Source organism: Thamnophis sirtalis, unplaced genomic scaffold (genome assembly GCF_051295495.1).
Source record: "Thamnophis sirtalis isolate CommonGarterSnake01/CBP01778 unplaced genomic scaffold, rThaSir2_p1.2 scaffold_6, whole genome shotgun sequence".
Lineage (NCBI taxonomy): Eukaryota > Metazoa > Chordata > Lepidosauria > Squamata > Natricidae > Thamnophis > Thamnophis sirtalis.
In genome coordinates this window covers 46,838,049-46,862,157 of record NW_028261386.1, presented here as the reverse complement: position 1 = coordinate 46,862,157, position 24,109 = coordinate 46,838,049, and the positions used below count along the sequence as shown (strand labels likewise).

At 35.7% G+C, this 24,109-nt stretch overlaps 1 protein-coding gene across 1 annotated transcript in view; it reads left to right on the top strand.

Annotated features, from left to right (window-relative positions):
* USH2A (usherin) overlaps positions 1-24,109 on the top strand; it is a 461,429-nt gene that overhangs the window by 371,077 nt on the left and 66,243 nt on the right. The window contains exons 52-56 of the mRNA XM_087718552.1: positions 6,860-6,967; positions 9,812-9,995; positions 11,477-11,634; positions 17,432-17,590; positions 19,379-19,541. Coding sequence (XP_087574678.1) covers positions 6,860-6,967; positions 9,812-9,995; positions 11,477-11,634; positions 17,432-17,590; positions 19,379-19,541 — 772 coding nt within the window. The remainder of the gene's footprint in view (positions 1-6,859; positions 6,968-9,811; positions 9,996-11,476; positions 11,635-17,431; positions 17,591-19,378; positions 19,542-24,109) is intronic.

Sequence of the window (24,109 nt, the reverse complement as noted above, 5' to 3'; positions counted from 1 at the left end):
TATTCTTCTACACACTTCGGGTTAAAGAAACATCATTCCTTTAATGTAGCAAGGAACCCCACCCCTTTCCCTGATCAAGGCAAATTTGCTTTTTCATCTCAAGGAGTGATTGTGCTTCTGCAACGTGATAATTATTGCTCTGTAAATTCATGATGTTCGCTAAATCAACTGTACTTATTTCACATAGCTCAACTGTTTGAACTACCCATCGTTCCAGCTCCCGTGGGCCTATGTTTTGATTTTCTCATCTTCTTCTAAAACCTCTGCTGTTCCCAGAGCAACATTTGAACATTAATGAAGCTGTAGCATTAAGCTTTCCCTGATACTTTGAATCCAAGGGCCTTACAAATTGCAGATGAGGCAGCTTGCACCTTGCCTCTGCACCATTGTCTCACTTCTTATTTTTAATTACATCAAAGCTTTGGAAACATGATCCCATAAATGCTTGGTGGGAATTGTGGCGAATGTGTTCATCATGTGAAATCCATAAATTGCTTATAATCCTCTCAAGATGTTTAAAAAAAGCATTAAGTAATTGGAGACAGGAAGTCCTGAGTTAATTATTTAGAGGTGTTATCAGTGCTTTAAGTAAACTGAAGCATTTTCCACTATCGCCCTGACTTGAATGCCATTGGGATCAAGGGGCACCAGCCATCATCTTCTCATGTTCTCTAATGCAAACAGCAAATGGCAGCTTGTCAATAAAATACCTTTTTATATCATTTATTAGTGAATACTTCCAGTAGTCTGTACAGAACAATTTGGATGACAGTTATTGCATTGTTTCACTTGGTGTTACAATTCCTTTACAAATAACATTTCTAACACAATGCTAGGAGGATGAGAAGAGTATAAAATATTGGAGGGAGCAGAAATATTAAAAGAAAACTGAGACTGCTCATTTTGGTATCAAAATCAAAGTCAGAAATTCATTTTTCAAAGTCCAATATTAGATTTTAAGTGTTTCTAGAATTTATGGAATGGATGATATTTTTCACTAAGACTTTAAAGTTGGTTGAATAGTTTTTGATATATGAATTGCATACATTATACACATTTTGTGCCAGATTACCAGAAGATTTTCACAATTGTGTTCTTTAATTCCCATAGGATAATTCCAAGTTGTATAAAACCAGCAAGAATTCCTATAATATCCTAAACCATTGTGGCATATATTTCTGTGGACCAGGTACTAATTTTTAATTTCAGCAATGCAGGCTTTAATCCATAAAAGATTGTATAGATAAGTACCTGTATTAAGGATGTTTGCCAAATAGATACAGCTTTAGAGAACTGCAAAAGCAAAAAGTCTAACTCTCAGCATTAAAATCTTGGTTATCGAGTAAATTGCACCAATGAGCTTATGACATATTGTAAGATCTAGCATGTTCATCTATTTTCTTTAAAAAGTGAGAGATGCCAAACGTGCAGTCTGAAAGGATGCTGGTATAGTTGTTTTCTCAAATTTTTCAGAACATGCCCTCTTGAGTCATCAGTCATCAACATTCCTATGTTCACAAAGAAATTCCAAGATTTGGAATTTTAAAGGGATGGGGGGGGGAGGCCTCATTTGGCTGCAACATTAAGCTATGAATTGATATTATAAGAATTAGCCCCAGCAAGTCACTGGCTTATATGCTGTCTCCCATATTTTTAATTAATTGCTTCTTGAGACACTTGAAAGAGTGCAGAAAAGAACAAAGATGCTTAGGGGACTGAATGCTAAAACTTATGAAGAATGGTTGCAAGAATTGGGTATGTCTAGTTTAATGAAAAGAAGGACTAAGGATGTCGTGGTAGCGATGTTCAATGTCTAAGGGGCTGTCACAAAGAAGGGGACGTCAATCTATTCTCCAAAGCACCTGAAGGCAGGGCAAGGAGCAATGGATGGAAACTAATCAAACTTATCAGGGTCACTCAGATAATAGATAAATCTCTAAGTGCTTCAACAACCTTCTAAAAGGGTGCAGACTACCAACTGTCTGCAAGAAATATAAATCCTTCCATTCCCTGTCAGAGCTGAAGAAGCTTTTTGAATGAGAAGTGAAACATCTTCAAAAGAAAAAACAAGAAAGTCCAGTTGCCTTTTGAAAAATTCCTTTGGTCCAACATTGGAGGTTTTTAAGAAGAGATTGGCGCTCTACATGGGGCAGCCCTTGAAGAGCATTCGGAGACTTCAGCTTGTCCAGAATGCAGCCGCGCGAGCGATTGTGGGTTCACTTCGGAACACCCACGTTACACCTATCCTCCGCGAGCTGCACTGGCTGCCTATTGGTCTCCAGATATGCTTCAAGGTGCTAGTCGTCACTTATAAAGCCCTTTATAGTATTGGACCTGGGTACTTGAGAGACCGCCTGCTGCCAATTACCTCCCAAAGTCCTATTAGATCCCACAGACTAGGCCTCCTCCAAATTCCATCCGCCGGCCAATGCCGTTTGTCGACTACCCGGAGGAGGGCCTTCTCTGTGGCTGCTCCGACCCTCTGGAACGAACTCCCCGTGGAGATCCGGACCCTCACCACCCTTCAGGCTTTCCGCAAAGCCGTCAAAACCTGACTGTTCTGACAAGCCTGGGGCTGATGAGTTCCCACCCCCTCTCGAATTTGTGTGGCTGTTGGTTACTTTTAAATTGTTTTTGTATTTTGTTTGTTTGCCTTTTGTTTTTGTCTGTATTATCCCTTTCCCCTTTGGTTTGTTAGCCGCCCTGAGTCCCTTCGGGAATAGGGCGGCATACAAGTGCAATAAACCTTAACCTTAACCATTGGACAACAATCTGCCTGAAATGATATAAGTTTCCTGCTTGAGCAGGGATTTGGACTGGATCTCCAAGGACCCTTATGTTATTCTATGATTCTTGTGACATGAAATGGAGCCAAACTGTGATTTATTTTCTCCAGAAAAAATCCAAGTGTGGACTATACAAATTTATGAAGCTGGCTCATTTCAGCAAATCATAATTAACAAGAATATCAAAGTAGACTTCAGATAATTGATAAATTACCATTAATAAAAAATGTAAACAAATGTTTCTGATCTTTTCCTCATGGCTATACCAAATGAAAAGTAGCATGGGGAATTAAGAATATCTGAGTTTAAGGGTTAGTCAACTCATATTCTCATTCTGCAATATTAATCCATGGATTAATTTAAAAGAACTAGCCACAGCTAATGTAATATTTTGTCTGACTGCTACTGTACCAAAGAAGACAAAGAAAAGAATTTGCAAAGAGAGACTATGTCCTGACTATTCATTCTGTTTTCCTCATAATTTATCCAAAGAAATATTACTCATTTATTTTTATTAACACATCTTATACAAAAGCTTCTCTAGAAATTCAAGATGCTTATGGAATGACAATCATAGAAGGTAATTGGGACATTCATTGATATTTGAGAAAATACAGAAGACAAGATAAGATACTCTATTTCTATCAGAATGCATTAATTCACGCTTCTGCAGAATTAATTCCATTAAAAAATCTGAAGGAGGCAGACTTTATGCTGGAGGAGATCCTTAATTCTAAGTTACTTTTAATAAGCAGAATAATCCCCACTTCAAATGTTATCAGTTCCATGGTGAAGTGATCTTAAGTGCACCACTATTCCTCTGATTCTTTCTCTGACGGGAATAATATTGCCTAATCTTATCTGAATGTTCTTAGGGGTTTACTGCATAATGTGTATGAGATGTTTTGTATTCATCTTCATCATGATCATCACCATCACCTGTATTAAAACTCACTATTGGTTTTCTACAATAGGAACCTTCTCAGTCATGGAATATAGTTATGTAAATTAAAATGTTCATCTCTAAGACAGTACACAAGTTAGCATGAAATTGGTTGAGGCGGGTGATTTTCATTCCTCATATACCTATTGTGTAAGGAAAAGCTCAACATAAGAAAGGATGCTATACAAATCTGTAAGAGATGGAATTCTGCTGAGTTGGAACTCACTGTCCCAAGTTTCCTTGAAAAGAAGAGCTCTTTGTTAATACCGTTTGGATGGAGTGGTTAATAATTGCATAGGAAAAAGAATGTTTAAAACACATGTGCATTGAGCTTTTGCACATATAGAGCTCTTCTTCGATGTTGAATATTTTCAGCAAGAATGCAGAATTAAAAAGACTTCTAAAGCTTCTTCTAGGCTAATGTATCTCTACATTTTCAAGGAGACTAATGAAATACTTTAAAAAAAAAACCCCTAATGCAATTTCTCAAGTTCTCATGTCCAAAAAGTATGCATGTACTGAGGCTTGTAAACAGAACAGAACAAAATTGTGATCTAGACTCCCTTGTTATCGCTGTGTTTTAATATCAGACGAATAAATAGCAAAAACAGGATGCTTATACCCTGATGCAGTAAGTGGGATAAGCACTTCTTTGCCTGCCTTTTATTTATTTATTTTGCCTCTCTCTATGGCATACTGCTGTAAATTAATGTTGCTTCATAATAAATGTTTCCTTTTAGTAGTGAATTAAATGATTCCCTTTAGGAACAATTGAAGTTACCTATTGCTAGAATAATCTGTCGAATAGCAAAATGTTGAATATTTGGCTTCTATCCATACCTTCTTTTTCTTTTTAAGAAAGAAAATATGTTTATGAAAATAATACAGGGATAATTCTTTCCCTTCTTCTGTTCTAGTTAATAATTGTATTGTAGTCCAGTCTGTCCTCTTGACTCCTCTCTTGATTTTACATGTTTTTCCCCTCTTCAATTTGCAAGAAATACAGAGTCCCAGTGACTATTTACTGTTCTTCTTTTCATTCTGGTCTTTTGGAAACAACTGGCAGCTATACAACCATTTTGAGAAAGGGAGGGGGTGAAACAATGAGGTTGCCATCTTACCAGTTTTAGACAAAGTGCTACTCCCTATGGTTTTCTTCTCTTTCTTGCTATAGAATTCCATTGTTTGTTTGTTTTCTTAAAGTAGTTGCAATGCAAAGATAAGACAGCGCTGGATCCCTCAATGACAAAAAAACAAGGAAGATTGGAAGGAAAGAATAGAATGAGGGCAGAAGTCTACTAGCAGTTTTGGAGCTCATAATAAAGAAAATCAAGAAGCTTTCCTTTCTTGATAACTGCTTTTCGAAACATATGCATAAGAATGAATAGCTATCTACATATTTATAAATCAGTTTTCAAAGGTTATGTTGAAACTTGCAGTGTTTCACTGTAGAGAAATGCTGAGGCATGTTCAAAAGGAACAATAGGAGGTAATTGTGAATTTAGGGTATAGAAATAGGAGAAGACTTCTAAAACTGGTACTGAATGGCAAAAGAGAATGCATTTGGGAATAGATGCTAACAGACATTTAATGATTATAAAATAAATAGTTCTACTTAAAAAAATTGGCTAGATGCATTCCCTAAACTTGGAGACATGCAGGTCTACATACAAAAGCTAAACATACCTATTTAATGGAATTGGTAAATAGTTAAAAGTAGTGGCAGCTGCTGTTTGAATTTAAAATGGAAAAGGAAAAATAATAGATACTTGACTGTCACTGAATGAAACATGAGAAACAAGAGGAGGAGTATATTTTTGGGGGGGGGGAATCAGCACTGGAAACTCTTTTGGCTTCCGGCTCTGCTTGTGGTTTCTTATGTTTCTTGAGGCAACTGGCTGAAATACTTATTATCACTTTTGGAAAATTATGTGTGCTTCAAAAAAAAAAAGCGAACTTATATCACTTCATGATGTATGGAGATTTAGTTCTCTGAATTGCCCAGAATTTAGCACCAAGAATCTGAGAAAAGAAGAACCAGGGCTGACATGATAGCAGTATTCCAATATTTGAGGGGCTGACTCAAAGAAGAGAGGGCCAATTATTCTCCAAAGTACCAGAGAGCAGGACAAGAAATAATGGTTGGAAACTAATCAAGGCGAGAAGCAACTTGGAATTAAGGAGAAACTTCCTAACATTGAGCACCATTAACTAGTGGAACAGCTTGCCTTCAGAAGTTGTGGGTGCTTCATCACTGGAGGTTTTTAAGAAGAGTCTAGACAGCCACTTGTCTGAAATGGTATAGAGCAGTGTTTCTCAACCTTGGCAACTTGAAGATGTCTGGACTTCAGTTCGCTGGCTGGGGAATTCTGGGAGTTGAAGTCCAGACATCTTCAAGTTGCCAAGGTTGAGAAACACTGGTATAGAGTCTCCTGCTTGAACAGGGGGCTAGACTCCAAAGCCCATTCTATCCTATTCTATTCTATTCCAACCTTTCTCTCCTAAGAAACAGAATCATTCAATGTTCCTTCCCCTGTAATGTAATTCTTGGAAAAAATAGGGGAAATCTTACTCATTTTTGTTTCTAATTTCAGCCACTATTTGCTTCAGTCTTCTCTCATGTGGCTTTTTACAAATTACTTTGAAGAGAAGGTGGCTCTCAACAGCAAATAGGTTGCCACATCTGATTTATTATTGAAGAAAAACAATATTTTGAATTACTTTGCTCATTTTCAGCCTTCTCTATGATCCCTGATATCCAAGTTAATAATTATGTTTATATAGCTTGTGTTGAACATCCAGATGATGATGTTATCCATTTAGTCCAGTCCGACTGTTGGCGATTTTATGAGTGAGGTCTCTCCATATCTTCCAATCTTTCACTGTTTCTTTGACTTTTTTAAATGCTCTAGTGGTGTCAGCTTCAACAGCATCCAGCCACAATGTATTTTGAAGGCCTGGTTTCCTGTTACCATTGAACATCCAAGATATATGAATAAATATTTGTATACAATTTTTAAAAAATCCATGAATGTAAATGTTTTGGGTTAAGTATATCCTTTTTTTTCTCTAATAGAACTCTGACCTAAAAAAAATATCTGTAGGTTTCACCTTTTTTATATTTATCTAGATCTTCAGCCTTATGAAAACTACAACTTCACACTCACAGCATGTACATTTGCTGGTTGTACTACCAGTCAGACAACTGCAGGTAGAACATTGCAAGCTGCTCCTCAAGGTAAAGACTAATTTATTAACTTTTAAACTATTTATATATGACAACTACACCAGGGCACTATATCTAGGCACTGAATTTAAACAAAAACAATTCTTCAACTCCTTGTTTGTTCAGTCAATGACGAATTATGTTCAAATGGACCTAAGCAGAAAAATTGAAGAAAGGATGGAATGGCAACCCAAGGCAAATTAAAAAAAAATGCTTAGAGAACACCTGCCTAACATTCCTAGCTGTAAGCCACCTAGAGACATTTGACAGTTGGCCAATCTACAAAGTAAGTGAAAGACAGGAAGGAAGGAAGGAAGGAAGGAAGGAAGGAAGGAAGGAAGGAAGGAAGGAAGGAAGGAAGGAAGGAAGGAAGGAAGGAAGGAGTGGTAGAAGTGAACACACAGATCCAGACCCTTAGAAATAAACCTTATTTATAGAACATTTAAAAGAGATGATTAAAAAGCTAAGAAGGAAAACAAAAGACCAGAATAGCAACCAACAACTACATAAGTAGAGATTAACACCAGACAAACTAACAAGCAGAAAGCTATACTCTAATCAAACAACTACCAAGGACAAACCACACCCCCAGCAAGACTGATGGAGAGCAAACCCCATACTCACTAGCACTTATGATATTACCTATTCAGTAATGGTGGTATTCCAAAAAATTTAGTACCGGTTTTGTGGGCGTGGCTTGGTGGGCGTGACATGCCTTGGTGGGTGTCGCTCTGTGGGCATGGCAGGGGAAGGATACTGTAAAATTTCTATTCCCTCCTCACTTTGAGGGGAAGGTTACTGCAAAATCCCCATTCCCTCCCAATCCGCTGGGACTCGGGAGTCAGAGACTAGATGGGGGCGGGGGCAGTCAGAGGTGGTATTTACTGGTTCTCCGAACCACTCAAAATTTCCACTACTGGTTCTCCAGCACTGGTCAGAACCTGCTGAATACCACCTCTGCTAGCCAGGTAATGAAACATCTGGGAAGGAAAACAAAGTGTAAAGAACTCCTTAAGTGTAAGTCTCCAGACTTCCACATAGTCTTATATGCAAGGGAAATATCTCAAGCTCTTTTGTCAACTAATTTGTTTTTCAGCAATTTCCTTACCCACATGACCCTAAATAGTGCATTTTGCCATTGTAATTGTGTATATGGGTTAGTATTAATTAACAAGAATGCACTGATGATGTCAATGATGATACAAAAAGTGAAACATTTAATATATGTAACCAAACTCCCATAAATTGAAAATATGGAATGAGACCTAACTTTTCTCAGCCTCTCCCTTTAAATTAGCTTTTCTTTTTATTGTTTTTGTAAACTTCATTGTGACAGTTTTCCAAAATAAAAATAAAAACTATAAGTTGCTAATTATATTCCAGGACAATTCATATTTATGTAATACTACTGACCACACCCTCTTACATTGATCCATGTTAAAATAAAGTGTGCTGAGACATAAGCTAAAAAACTGTCAATCCAGTTAGTTCTGTAAAATGTGCTAATTAACTGGTCAAGAACCAATAAATTTAATTTTAGCTCATGCAAGACAGGCTGTTGATATGTCTGCCTGGACTGTTGGCAGGGCGGGGGCTCTAAAGAACTATACTTTTCCTAAAACAAGTAGGGGTTGGACATATATTGTAATGCATTAATAGCATAAGATACATCTGTGGAACAAGACAAATTGTCTTGCTGTAAACTGGTTGCATTCTGTATAACTAAAGCTAAGTGTGATGTCTTTGCCTCAAAACATCATATCCTTTTTTCTTTCATATTACAGCAACTATATTACATTTTGGTAACTTTTTACAGAATGTATACATATGCTGACATATACACTAAGATCCTCAAAATGTGGAATTATTTTGCCCTTTTTTCCCTGAGGCATGCAAATGTTAAGAGTGGAAAAGGGTTATTCGGTTGTGATCCATGATTTCAAAATTTCTCCCAAGCAAACTTCATTTAGATATTACCTTGTTGTTATTTAATGTCACACTTGGAATACTGCGTCCAATTTTGGTCACCACAATGTGAAAAAGACGAGGAGACTCTAGAAAGTGTGCAGAGTAGAGCAACAAAAATGATTAGGAGACTGGAAGCTAAAACATATAAAGAACAGTTGCAAGAACTGGGTGTCTAGTTTAATGAAAAGGACTATGTCACCATCATAGCAGTGTTCCAATATCGCAGAGGTTGCCACAAGAAAAGGGAGTCAAGCTATTCTCCAAAGCACCTGTGGGACAAGAAGCAATGGGTGGAAACTAATCAAGGAGAGAAGCAACTTAGAACTAAGGAGACATTTTATGACAGTTAGAATAATTAATCAGTAGAACAACTTGCCTCCAGAAGTTGTGAATGCTCCAACACTGGAAGTTTTAAAGAAGAAATTGAATAAACATTTATCTGAAGTGGTGTAGGGTTTTCTGCCTAAGCAAGGGGTTGGACTAGAAGACCTCCAAAGTCCCTTCCAACTCTGTTATTCTGTTTTAAAAACTGATCAAACACTTATTTTTATTTTTCCTGGAATGATAATCTATTGTACACTGATTGATTGATGATTAGTGAATTTTGTATTCCTATATAGGTCTTTTATATTGTGTACTTTAGTACTTTTGCTGTTGTTTAGTATTACCTCAAGAAGGTGGAGTACAATTTTAAGGTTGATGGTTAACTATAAGTAAAATGAATTTATTAAAAAATTAGGAATTCTAAAGATGAATCTGAAATGAGCTTAAATTTTTTTAATGTGTTAACATATTTTAATATGTTAATTTATATGTTTAATATAAAATTTATAAAACTACATATATACAAATATTATTATAAACACAGTTTTACTAATGTAATTGTAGGGGTATGGTCACAACCTCGCCATATTACAGTAAGCTCTAAAATAGTGGAATTGTATTGGGATGAGCCAGAAAAAACCAATGGAATTGTCATTCAATATAGATTATTTTGTGATGGAGAAGAGATTTTCAAAGGTGGTGGAGAAAATCTGAATTTCACTCATTCCACCATGCAACCAAATAACAGGTAAAATGTTACTTATTTGAGAAAGGATGTTGTTCAGTTTTTTATAATATAAATTGATATATCATACTTTAACATATGTTGGGGCTTAACCCAAGGACTATGCAGATATGTAGATTTGATGAGCAAGATTTAATTTGGAACACACATGGGCAGCATTTAACACCTGTTGGGATCACCTTAAATGAAACATGTCCTTTCCAAGGATCTGATATCTGCTCTAGATGGCAGCCACACAAGCCCAGGAAAAGAGAACTGTTTTAGGAGCTTCTAGTTGGAGCTCCATGCATGCCTATGTGGGCTCCAAATCACATTAAGCTTCTGAATCAGGAGCTCTGCACAGCCTAAATTGTTGACTCCAGCATGAACGGCTCATGTAAATCAACATTGTAATCAAAATGACACTGAATACAGGGTCCCATGAACTTCACATAAAGATACCTATGGGGATTGTGGAAAACAAGTCTTACAGGTAACTAGTAATTATCCAATTGGGCCTTCCAGAATAGCTTTCACCTAACCACAGTTAGGTTAATCCAAGTCTCAAATTTCTAGAATTACATTTCAGGGTGTGCTTTTATTGCCATGATATGGAAGTGGATTTCTGCTAGGATTTATATTCCTAGTCTAATCTCTAGCCTTTAGGGTCAAAGTGGTTCTTTGTTCACATGTTTACCATAACTGATCCTGCCTAGTTTCTAAATTAGCCAAGGCTGGCTATTTATTTCCACCCATTGTAATTACCAATCAATCATATCTATCACATTGTAATATTTTAAATTAAGGCATGCAAAATGTTCAGCCATACTTCTACTGTTGATTTGGTTTACAAATATGTTGTTTTGTCAATCCAGCTACAGCTACCATGAGCAGATAGGTTTTTGTCTCAGAAACCATATTTTAAAAAGGAGTGCATGAAATAAAGGAAAGAAGAAATGGTGGCACAGATTATGGAAGTTTTTTTCCCCTACTTGTACACATAGGAAGTATAATTTAGTACAATAAGCGTGTTAGATATTTACTTGTAAGATTTGTATCCCATCTCTCACATAGGAGCATAAATGTCAGCATACATAATGTTTCCTTCTCCAGTTTTTTCCCCTTACAACAACCCTGTGAGATAGTTTGATCTGAGAGATAGTGAGTAAACTCCCTCAGGCAGAATAGCTGTTAAGCAGGTCTCCTTGATCCTCTTCCACCTTCCACTATACATATGCATGATGGCCAAAGAATAAGCACTTATTTCGAGCACCTGCTCTTAATGCATAACTACAAAATGGATGGATTAAGGTGTGTGTGTGTGTGTTAGAGAGAGAGGGGGGAGGGAGGGAGTCATGTGACATTCACATAAATGGTTAACATTACATTGTGTTGGAATATGGTAAATATAATGAATGCTAAAATAATTGTAAAATATCTTTATATTCTCGGCTTTGTTTCTTCTTCTTCTTTCTATTCCCTTGCAACTTCATGTGTATTTATAGATACGTTTACCAGCTAGAAGCCAGTACGTGGGGTGGTAGCAATATCAGTGAAAAATATATTGTCCAGACACCAGCAACAACACCGGAGGAGATTCACATACCATACAATATCACAGTAATTAATGCAGATTCCATATTCGTAGCATGGGACATTCCTGGTAAGCATATGTAATAAGCATTCAGAAGCTCCTAGATAACATGTATCTGTTTCAGTTATTTATTATTTCCTCTCCTTGGTTCCCATTATATAAAGAGGCAGACTTGGAAGCTGTATTGATGCAAGGATACATCCTATGGCAGATATTAGGAAAAGTTATCAATTCCATATAACAGCAATAGGCAACCACATTTTGGATTTTTCTACTTTAGACATCAAAATAATTTAAGTGATCTGTAACAGATGATAAACTAATTCATGAAATAATTAAGCAATAATCTGTTCAAATATTAAAAATGCCATATTATGGATTTAATTTAATGATGGACATTGAGTTATACTAGTAGCTTTAGCTTTAGTCTGTTTTAGTTTTAATTAACCAATTTATTAAAATTGGTTTCAGGAAAGGGTGAAGCAGTCATTGATAACCATACTTCTTTTTGTTTCCTGTTCTATTGCATGCAATGTGTATTCAGTCATTATGACCACAAATTAAGCAGACTTACAAAAGTTGAGAAAGAAAGGTAAAATAAATCCTAGGTTCTTTGTAATAAGAAGTAGCATTGCAAGATGATAAACATAGATAGGTGAGAGGGAGAGAGAAAGAGAGATTTTTATAAGTAATATTGTTATTTGTTTTAAAAAGTAATGTTGATATATAATAAATTATCTTGTTTATAATGTAGGATTTTTTTTAAAAAGTCTATTCACTTCTGATATAAAAATATTGTTACATATAGCTAAAACATAATAACCATTTTAATATTCAGTATTAATCCCAAATTATTTAAAATATTTACATCTTGCAAAAAGGTCACCGGATGAAAAGATAATATAAAGACATTAAATATAAAGTTACCAGGTAAACATTTACATGCATGCTTGGAATAGTAAATATTGTATGTCCACTGAATCAATTCTTAATAGATCTATCATATCCTGAACTGTCAATCTTTTAGTTTTCAGAAGCACAAAATCCATTATAGAAATGCTATAATATATGAAAAAGATTAAAATCTTAAATTAAACTCACTCCCCTCCACCCGTATTGCCTAAAAGGATTTAAAAGCCCTGGAGAAAGTGGATGAATTTGACTTATAATCTACAGCTGATTTCATTGGAAAGTGTCCTATACTGTCTCAGTTTTGATAATCAGTTTCTCTGAAAGCTTTGAATATTCACTCTAACAGTCGAATCCCTGTGCAGATCTGGACCTAGCTAAAGTGATTCAGTGTGGAATTTTCTTGTGTGATCAGGTTGTTTGCACTAAGAATTTTTAATTAAAAAATAGATGACCAGACATGTCCTGCAAACATCTGGATGATCTCAATCATATAGAATACTCTGGTACCATTTGCCAGACATCTGAATTAACACAGTTTTTAAATGGTAACCCTAGTCAAAAGGGAAAGCTGAATTCTTTCGGATCAGAATAAAAACCTCCCTCTGTTCTTTCCTTTCCCTTTTATCTGTTTGAATTGATATGTTTTAAAACTTAAAGATAAGAAATTACAGTAGATTCTCACAGTTTAGTGCACATTGCCATGCAGGAAGTGAATGTAAAATATCTGCTGCTAGGGATATGGGAACAGATAATTACAGTCAGCTGTCATCTTTTGTTTTCTTTTATGCACTTCCTGGGGTGCCTGACAAGGACACAGATGGGGGTCCTATAGGATCTTGGTTTGATCCAAGATTTTTCTACACTTAGACATGTTAATAACATTTGAAACAGAAACTTGCCCATCACTTTAAAAAAACAGTTCTATTACCAGCATTTTTCTAAGGGAAGTGAAGAGAAAGACTGATAAGAAGCTCTTGCTTAGACATTAATGTGCTGAGTAAGTCCATTCACACACCAAGAATTCAACCCTACAACTGATATGTGAAACAGCTGACAGCCATGTGTATTTGTAAAGCTTGCATGAATTCCCTGGAACACTGAAAGGTGTTGTAAAAAAAGAAATTACTCATAATTACTCTTTTAGGTTAAAAGAACTTACTCAAAAATTTACTCATAGGAACCTGTTTATAATTTCAATTTTGGTGTCAATTTATCCCTTTCTAGCATAGCTACTTTTCTTTGTCTGATGAAATGTGTGATAAATATTGTATTTCCTACCAGATGTGATAGGTGAGGGCACTTGTCATCCATCTACAAACCTGTGAATCATTAATTAAAATGCAAAGGTTTCTTCTTGTTGTTTTGCAAAATGATTTGTGTGCATGGATGTATCTGCATGTATTTTAGGTACCCGCTTTTTGATATACCTGCTTTTTGCTATATTGATAATTTACTGAGTAACCTGATAGAGATGGTTGAGAACTATAGTCCAGATTAGAACACAGAAAAAAAGGAAGAATACATCAAAATCTATCTTCTTAAACAGTAATTCCAAACAATAATGCACCTTAAGGAATGATTAAGCTTGCTTCTTGTTGCTGATCATAAAGTGGATTCATTAGGCTTATTATCTGAAATATTAAGTAGAAACATAATGTTTGATAAAGCAGGAAAGTTTTTACAAAGGTCCAATAACAAGAGGCTAGTTATAGAGATTTCTTAGACACAGAATGCTGATAGGTTGAGGATTTGTGCAGTGGTGTTGACCAAGAGATCAATAACTGAGAACTTGTCAAAAAAGATGGCACAAGAAAGTCTTTTTACAAGAATTCTGACAATTAGATATGAGGCTTTGCTATATCTAAGACTACCCATGAAAAGCTAAATTGTAAAGGAAAGGCAACCCATAAAATTGGGACCTGAGAAACTGCAGTACTGTGAAAAAACAGGTGGTGATAGGAGCAATTGAAAGTAGTACAACGTTCCTCCCTACATCATAACTATTATAACATGACATTACACACCCTGCAGGAAGTATTCATGTCAGGTTGAATCTTATTTTCTTTAGAGTTTACTTTTTCTATGGATAATTCCTCTCTTATGCTTTTAATACTTTATATAGAAATGATATACGGTATTTCTCTCTTTTGAAATCAAGTTTTAAAATAAGGATTGGCAGTGATTCTCCCACTGAGATAGTTATTTTAATTGATATTGTCTCCTAGAATAAAATTACATTTTATTCATCAAATGTTAATGAGAGGCTAGTTGGTCACAGTATCCTTCTTCTATGAAAGGAAGCAACATTTTGGCATTTGATCTCTTCGTCTTCTTAATAAATTTAGATTACATAAGGACCCATCAGTACACATCCATTGAGTCTCCTTTTGTTTTACTTAGGATGTTTAAACCATGGTGGTATCTCTAATTTCCGTAATAATTCAAAATATCTCTCTTACCAAACTGGAAAGATCTGAAAGTAGTAGTTTCATTAGTTAAGGAATGGAAAGATGCTTGATCCTATTTCACTTAGGGTGTTTGAGATGGGGAGACCACAGTTCTACTTTACCTTCAGACACAAAAGTGATCTCAGTGATCTTTCAGTCCAGTCAATCTCAAAAGTTTATTATTGTCACAGGACGGGTCACAAGCATGTAGACCAGTGGTGGGTTCCAGATCCCGTTGCAACTGGTATGCTGCAATGGGGCCTGGCATCCACCATGTGAATGCGCTCAGCATGTGCGCAGCATGCACATGCGTACTTACCACTGGTCATGCTCCAGCTGCTCGGCGGAGATGCTGTATGCTCTGTGCGCGTGCATGAAAGCCCCAATCAGCTCAAATAGTGGTAAGGAGAGTGGGCAGGCGGGTGGGCCCTCCGGAGTACCTGAACGGTACCTGGTGCTCCCAGCAAGCACCGGTACGCCCGTATCGGGTTGTACCATTTGTATCCCACCACTGATGTAGACTTGATGATGATAGTACTATTAATGACATTGACTTGTTTTAAAATGCATTTATAGCTGTTTCTATGTGATTGGCAAGATTGCTAACACTATGTTATTTTTCCATACTATCACCATATATATTTCTTGTAAGGCCTGGCTTTTGATTCAAAAGCTAATCCCATATGAAAATTTAACTACAATATTGGTTTCCTTCATGGTCATTATATCAATCTGGCCAGCTAGAAAACTATATGCATAACAGGTAGCTTCCCCATATCTAGGAGTATTACAGATAGATTCTCATACCTAAGAGTATTCCATGAGAAAATTGTCCTGAGGCTTCCACCCATAATACATTCTGATTTCTATCTTTACCAGCTATCCTTACTTTTCCAACCTCAGACTCTGTTGGAACTTATCCTCCAAACTTTAAGTGCTAAAATAAGTTTCGAGGGTTTATAAAACTGCATCTTTTTCTTGTTATAAGAGATTTTTCCTTGGTTATAATGAAGCAGAGAAATGGCCTTCCAGTATCTTCTCAACATTTCACCCAACAGACTTAAGAGGTCATCCTTTAATGTTACAGATTAACTGAACTGCCAGCTATTTGCCATTTGAACTTCTCTATAATAGTTCAGCTATCTCCTCTGCTTCACTAATTTCAGTACTTGCAGCATATAACACTGTTGCTTTAAAATCAAAATTAGAAACTGGGCAAGTGGGCAAGTAATAGTTAACCTTGGTTAACAGCTGTTTTTTTAAATAAATAATAATCATTTTTCAATCATTTTGCCTTCTTTTTCTATCCATATTTCCTGATCTACTACTATGTAGTTGATCTATATTTGTACAAAGAAGTTGCCAGATTGAGTATACAGAATTTTAGTAGCAGTCAGAACACAGTAGAATTACACAGTGCATGCTAATGTAAAATGTATCTAGAATTCTCATTTGATTATGGTGGTTTGGTTTTGTTTGAGAAAAATAACATTTTTATTTGAATATTTAGTATTAATCAAGTTACTTTAAGAAATTAATTAGGCAGTGTAATATATTCTGGTTTTATGACAAGATAGGTATACGATAATAAATCTTAATGGAAACAAACATTTTCTTTTATATTAATCCAAAGCATGAAAACCCTTAGTGAAACTCTAAAAGAATTAAAGATTGAATCTGAAACACCATCATTTCAGGTTTAGTTGAGAAAGTATCTTTCAAAATTAATAGCTTCTGTTACCCATTGATTTTACTAATGTCTCTAATCAAGAATCTTGAACATATCCTTTAAAAGCAACTATTTTTGTTAAACATTTTTTCTTCCAGGATGTATTTGTTTCAAAACGAATGCAGTATTGAACAATTCAAGATCCCCTTCCATTGACTTGTCCATTTTTCACTGTGCAAATACAAAGAAGAACGGCAGGGGACACCATCGAGATGCTGTTTGTTTGACTTGTCCTGTTACAAAAGTTGTACTTGCCATGCAATGAAGTCATAAAAGGAAAAAAGCAGAATAATTTAACTTTTTTAATTCATAAAGATAATCACGGTTTTCTGATTACATCTTCATAAATGTTAAATAACCTATCAGCATCTAGTTGTTGTAAATTATGAAAAAGAGTATTGCTGGGAATATTAACCGACTAAATCCTTGTTCTTTAGTGAACATGAAAATGCATTATGGCAGGTTGTCATTGCGCTCACGGTAACTTTGACACCAAATAACAAAACTGCCATTTGTACTTAGGGTAAATTAGTTCACTTTTGCTTATACTGTTCCTTTCATTCTGACATAAATGTATGAACTCTGGAACTAACCAAGTCATGTGGTTTCCCCACTGAGTTTAGTAAATCTGCCCATTTCATTCCATTTACTCATCAGAACATCAATGTTATAGTAGTTTCAAAATCACTGCTTTTATTTTAAAATATAGGAAGTTTTCTTCCAACCATTTCCAATTTCAATAACATTCTATGAACTTATTTTATTTATTTTATCACAGGGTCATTTAAGAGCAATGTACCTTTGGAGTACAATATATTAGTAGATGCTGGCAGTACCTCCTCACTTGTAAAACCAGTTGGACAGTCCAATTTCACTGTTCTGGATGGACTTGATCCATGCACCCAATATGAGATAAGGATTCAAGCCTGCCAGAATGGTAAGATGTTAAGTAATTCCATCTTGTTATTGGAAGACAGTGCAATTTTGCAAAAATATATTCTGTTTAAATAACAGAATAACATCTTATTCCAAAATGTTTACCTAGTAAAAGCAAACCTAGGATTGAATCATTTATTTTACACATCTCCATATTGTATCATGAATATTTCAGTAGAAAATTTAAATAGTTCACATTTGGGAGAATGTCAGCCCTTTTTATGAAAAACATAAAACAAGGTGTTTTTTAAGGTTGTTCTAGAAATACACATCAGAGAAAATCCATTCCCAATTAATGCTGCATCAGTAATTTATATATCCCTTTTATTATTCATAGGAAACAGAAGGATAACTCCCTCTTATTTAGAATTATAAGAAATGTATGAAACCTGATCTAATGGGTTTTGTTAACATGGGTACAGCATAATGGAATTCTTCAGGTGATATTGAATATGAGACAGCCTTGGTCTCTGGGCTTCTGAGGCAAGTGGCATTTCTCCACTGGAAAACTAACTAAACCTTTGGAAAATCATCATCCTCTTGCTCCAAACCAAATTGTTTCAAAAATATCTTGCATGGTCTGTATTCCAAAAGAAGGAATGTTGTAAATCATATATTGCCAAACAGATAGGACTTTAATAAGGACTGATACCTGAGCTGAAAACATAAATTTGACATATGTTAAAAGAAACAATTTTTGCCAAGATTTTTCAATTGGCTGAGTTTCACAAAGCAAACCAGTAAGCAAGCAGGAACGAGTATTGCTTCTTATTTTTGCTTTCCCTTTGTTAAAGGAAAATGGTGGTTTTGTGTCAGCTTACTATCTTACTTATCTATCTGTGTTATGAATGAACTTTGTATGAATTTATTTTATAAGTTTGAATGGACTTTATGAAGAACTGGATTAACAGACCATATAGGGCAGAAACTAAGAAAGCAAATGGGAACTCATGTGTTCATTTGTCTGTCCTTGCAACTGCCATTTCTAAAGAAACATTTTCAAGAAAAAATGGCAGCTTTTAGGCAATATTGTCTTGTCTCAGAAAGTTGGTATTTGATTGGTAGATGTTCAGGAACTCTCCAAAACTTTAAACAAAAGTAGGAAATAAAAATAGTCCCAGAAGGAAGTTTTCCATACTGTCGCCAAGAAAACTGCATGGGCATAACCAATTAAATTCAGCTTGAAGAACATTTTATTTCATTTACGTTTGTGTGTGTGTGTGTCTGTCTGTCTGTCTGTCTGTGTGTGTGTGTGTGTGTGTAAAAAGACTAGAGCAGATGTTGTCAGTACAGTGAAAAACTATATATGACTTACTGAACACAAATAGTTTCTCAAACTGAGTCTGAACAATATTGGGATGAAAAATTATCCAGAATACCAGAGCTCTAGGCTAGACTGGCAAATAAAGAAAACCTCTCAGAAAACAATCACAACAAGCTGCATGGATCTGTCTGTGAAGACACCAGGGGCTGAACTTGATTTGGAAGATGCTATGAATGGTATACTTTCCTTTCTTATTTACTGAACTCTCTGATGAATGGTGTTAACTGCCCAGAGATGAGCCAGGTAATGTAGAAATTTAATAGATAAATAAAATAATTGTGTCTGGACTTTCTACTAGAAGCCTCAAGAACCCATATATTTAATTTTTTATTACAATGGTTACAATGATTTGAAAGAGACATATTTTCATTAAGAGATATTAGTTCTTGACTCTGACATTTAGAAGACTACTTTGCATGCTTGAAAGACAATATGATTCCTAAGGTCTGGTTTGTATTCTTCTAGATGACTGTGGAGTTGGTGAACAAGTATATGCAACCACTGCTGAAGCCTTTCCTGAAGATTTGAGTCCTCCTGTCATTTCAGCCATTGGACCAACATATATAGATGTGAAATGGATACCTCCTAAAAAACCCAATGGGATAATTAGAAACTACTTTATTTACAGGTATTTCTTGAAGTTTTATATTTTTAAATATTAAATATTATAGCCCTCACTTTGTAGTGGAAGCTTTCTGTGAAGGTGAGGGATTTTTTCAAGATGGGTAGGCCTAGGTAAAATGTAAAGGTTCCCCTCATATATATGTGCTAGTCATTCCTGACTCTAGGGGCGGTTCTCATCTCCGTTTCAAAGCCGAAGAGCCAGCGGCTGTCCGAAGACATTTCCGTGGTCATGTGGCCAGCATGACTAAATGCCAAAGGTGCATGGAACGCTGTTACCTTCCCACCAAAGGTGTTCTACTTGCATTTTTACATGCTTTTGAACTGCTAGGTTGGCAGAAGCTGGGACAAGTAACCATAGATCTCTCCGTTACACGGTGCTAGGGATTCGAACCACCAAACTGCCAACCTTTCTGATCAACAAGCTAAGCATCCTAGCCACTGAGCCAAATAGGCCTAAGCAATAGGCAAAACACCCAAATAAATGCCCAAGGTGCCCCAGAAAGGCACAGTGATTATGAAAGAAAGATTATATATCATTGTGGCTGTTATGAAAAGAGTATTTTAACATTATTTCTGTTTTGAGCCTTGACTATGAATTGCATTTTCAGCGTAGTGAAAAGAACATTTAAACCAAATCAATGAACCTTCTGAATGCAGATGGATCAAACAGCTTTTTCAAATATTCATCACGCTGGATGCAGAATCTGCATAAGCATTAAAATTCTTCTGGCTTTCTTGTGCAACGTAATTCTTTTGTCAGCATTCATTATGATCAAATATACTTTGGTGTTTTATCCACCAAGTTCAACAAACTCCAATTGGAAGAAAAAGTCACTAGTATTGTGTAGATGTTTCTACAATATTTTAAACTTGCACACATGGCTTGCTTGTCCCAGACCTCTATGATAAACAGTGTAGGGGTTGTGGCAGTAAGCCTTCTGTTTTCATTGATTAAGAAAATGTAATTGATAAGAATTTTCAATTGTTCAAAGAAGAAAAGCTGGTATGTTGGGGAATTTGTTTGGAAAAAGACTCTGTAGAATCCAACGCAATGAATGTAGATAGATGGCAAGCTAAGAGGGAAGGGAGAGAAGGGGTGAAAAGCAGTTTGAAGAAAATAAACACCGTAGGAAGAACTAGGCATTAGCCTGAAAACCATCATTCCTATGGAAACATGATGGACCCATGGAGTTGAAGGAAGGAATGACAGAATAAGAAAAATTGCTCATTAGGCTAGGTGATAAATGCCAATGCCAATGGCTTAGCAAGGAAGACAGGATTCAGGCTGATGTTTGAAGTTGCGAGATCTTCATAGTGACAAAGGAACTTGGTCAAACTTGATTTGGCTGGCTCTGTACTATTTGTCAAGGAGCAATTGATTCTAAAAAAGCAGTTGCTGTTAGTATGTTTTTTTTAACCAACTTGCTAGTAGTTTCTAAAATGCTGCTCAATTTGGAATAATTTCCCTTTTCTATGCTAATTGTATGACCAAATAGATTAAGCCCCAATTTTGAATAAAAAGAAATAAAGTATCTTTCATAGTTCAAAATATTATTTTCATTCTGCTCATTTTGTAAACAACACGGATGATTATAGTAGCAATTCCATAGCAGCCAGGGAAAGGGAAAGCAGGAAATATAATGCATAAAGTGGAAAATATTGTAAATTGAATTTGACAGCATTTGATGGCATTTGATTATTCTAGTCACAGCCAAACAATGATATAAAGAGTAATATGAAACAGAATGTGTTACTGCCTAGCAGACTCGAAAGCAATAAACCTTCCTCCAATGTGACACAATCACTTCACAATCATAATTGTAGCCTGTTTGATACCTCGGAGTACAGCAGAAGGGCACTGACTGACATAGATACATTTTGTTTTTTATTTAAAGTGAAATGAAAATGGCGCACTGGGGCTCCAGATACAATCGTTATATTCACCTACATAGGCATGAATCACTTGGCAGTTATTTCAGCTGAAGTTTAAATGTGCTTAGACAACAACAATATCACATCTTTCTCAGATAGCTATGAAAAAAAATCAGAAATATGTAAGGACAGAAATGGAATGTAAGCACAGCACTTTTTTTCATGCAGTGTTCATATACAGCCTTAGACTGCTACAACAAAAATCCTTCAATATTTTTAGATGATGTTTTGCATGTAATTTCTGTTTCATTTTTTGCTCCCCTGCCTTATTGTCATTTATACATTAAACTAAATTTATTTAACCAGCAAGTGAGTAGGCAGTTTTTCATTAAAACTGAAGGATCTAAATTTGCAAGGGTTTCAGCTTCTTCTATGCTAACCTTCGTGATATCTCTCTCTCCTTCCCCATCACAAATCTTTTTTCCCCAAAAGCCTAGAGTCTTAATTGGAATAAAACCATGGCAATATTTATTATCCATTTATTTCTGAACCATAAACCTGTGTATATCTGTGTGTATTTATGTGAGTGCTATGTATTTCCTTATGTAAAGCAAGCTTATACACAGAGACTTTATTACAGAATAAATACAAAATAAAGTCAATGTAATGATAACATTTAAAAGCATGTTATCATTAGGATGACTTGATTCTATATTGAACAGTGGCTAGAAGGATAGTTTATATTCAAAGTGGTTAGAAGAAGTTTTTTCTCTTTAGCAATATTTAGTTGTTCTATAGAGGGGAGAAATAGTCAGGCACTGAATGGTTAAAAGATGGGAATGGAGTTCAAGAGTTTCGCCAGACTGTAAAGAATAATGCAAAGACTACGAGAGATTTCTGATTATTAGAACCACTTTCTGTCTGCACTTCAGGATGTCTCCATATATTAGTGTCAGCCATTTCTATCACACTTACCATTTTAATTAAAGTTACAGCATTTGTAAAGTGAGTGAATATAAAAGTGCATTCTCCTCTCCTATTTACCATTTACATGTGACCATGGGTAAGCATATCCACTGCCATGGGAGGAGGTATAATCAATATGCTGATGATACCCAATTGTATAAATCTACCCCACTGAAATATCAGGGAGGGGCTCCTCTGGTATGCATCCCCTGCCCCATGGGGATCCACCTCCTCACTACATTTCATTACATGCATGGAGTTTGCCAATTACACTCACCAAGCTTCTTTTCCGACCTAAGACTGAATGTGCAGAGGCCAAGGGAGAGACTTCTATAATGAGCACGCAATTGTCACATGAAAAAAAGCTATATCCATAGCTATGCAAAAACCACAAAATTAAACTTCACACACTGACTCAAAGAATGACATCTTCCATTTTAATTTAAAAAAAAACAAAAAACAGCTCTTCTATTTTTGGAATAAACACTTCAAATATACTGGCTATGTTACTGCCGGTGCAGGTTTACCATAGTAAAAATTGGAAATCCGGCTACATATCTTAGGAGTAAGTGGCAAGGCAAGCAAAGCGTAGAAGCAGAAGCAGAAGCAGAGGCAACTGACATTTCTTTAAAATGGCATCTTTCTCCTTTTATTGCTTGCTGTATTGGGAGAAAAACTTCCACTTAAATGAGCAGTTGAATTCTAAATACTCAGCCTTTTGAAATGATTAGCGATTGCTCAAACACTTCTGTTCACAGTTTATTCATACAAGATATGCTGTCTTTTTAGCACTACAGATGGAACTATTTGCCTAAGCATAAGTTTCTTTCATTAAATATTCAGCAGTAATAAGATCTAAACACTTTAACCAGGCTACATTGTTCAGCTTTTGCTTGTGGAAAAGCTCACAGTTGGTGACATTTTTGATATTTCAGTTTGGGGAAGCTGTTTCTTACAGATTCCCCATATTATAGCAATAGCAGTAGACTTATATACCGCTTCATAGGCCTTTCAGGCCTCTCTAAGCGGTTTACAGAGAGTCAGCATATTGCCCCCAACAACAATCTGGGTCCTCATTTTACCCACCTCGGAAGGATGGAAGGCTGAGTCAACCCTGAGCCGGTGAGATTTGAACCGCTGACCTGCTGATCTAGCAGTAGCCTGCAGTGCTGCTTTTAACCACTGCGCCACCTTGGCTAAATATTGCTAAACATTAATTTATAAATTCAGCAAACAGCTATTTTTTTAAAGTGAAATGCTGTTCAGTGCAAGCAGAACTACTTAGCATTAAAAAGCGGCTTGTGGTACTTAAAATAATTTTTTTCACTTTTCTTCAATGACTGATTTTTATAATCAAAATGATAAGACCTTGCACTAAAATGTATGCTAAATACACATATACATGGAATCAGCTCTCAGTGGCAAGCAGAAAAAACATGAGGTTTTTTTTAATTTACCTTACATTTTTTAAATCGTTATTCTAGTCCTCATCATGTAAATGAACTGAATTTAATGAAAATACTTTCAAAAGTCCAAGATTGTAGAACTCAAATCATTACTCACTTTTACACTAGATCAGATAAACTTTGAGATTCTTGTCTTAATTCTATTTAATGACTTTGTGTGCACAGTAATTCAGCATTTTTATTCTTAATTAGAAAACCCCTAAAACAGATTATTAATGTGTGCATCTCAATGTGCACATTGTATACTTGCCTCCTATATATTAAACTC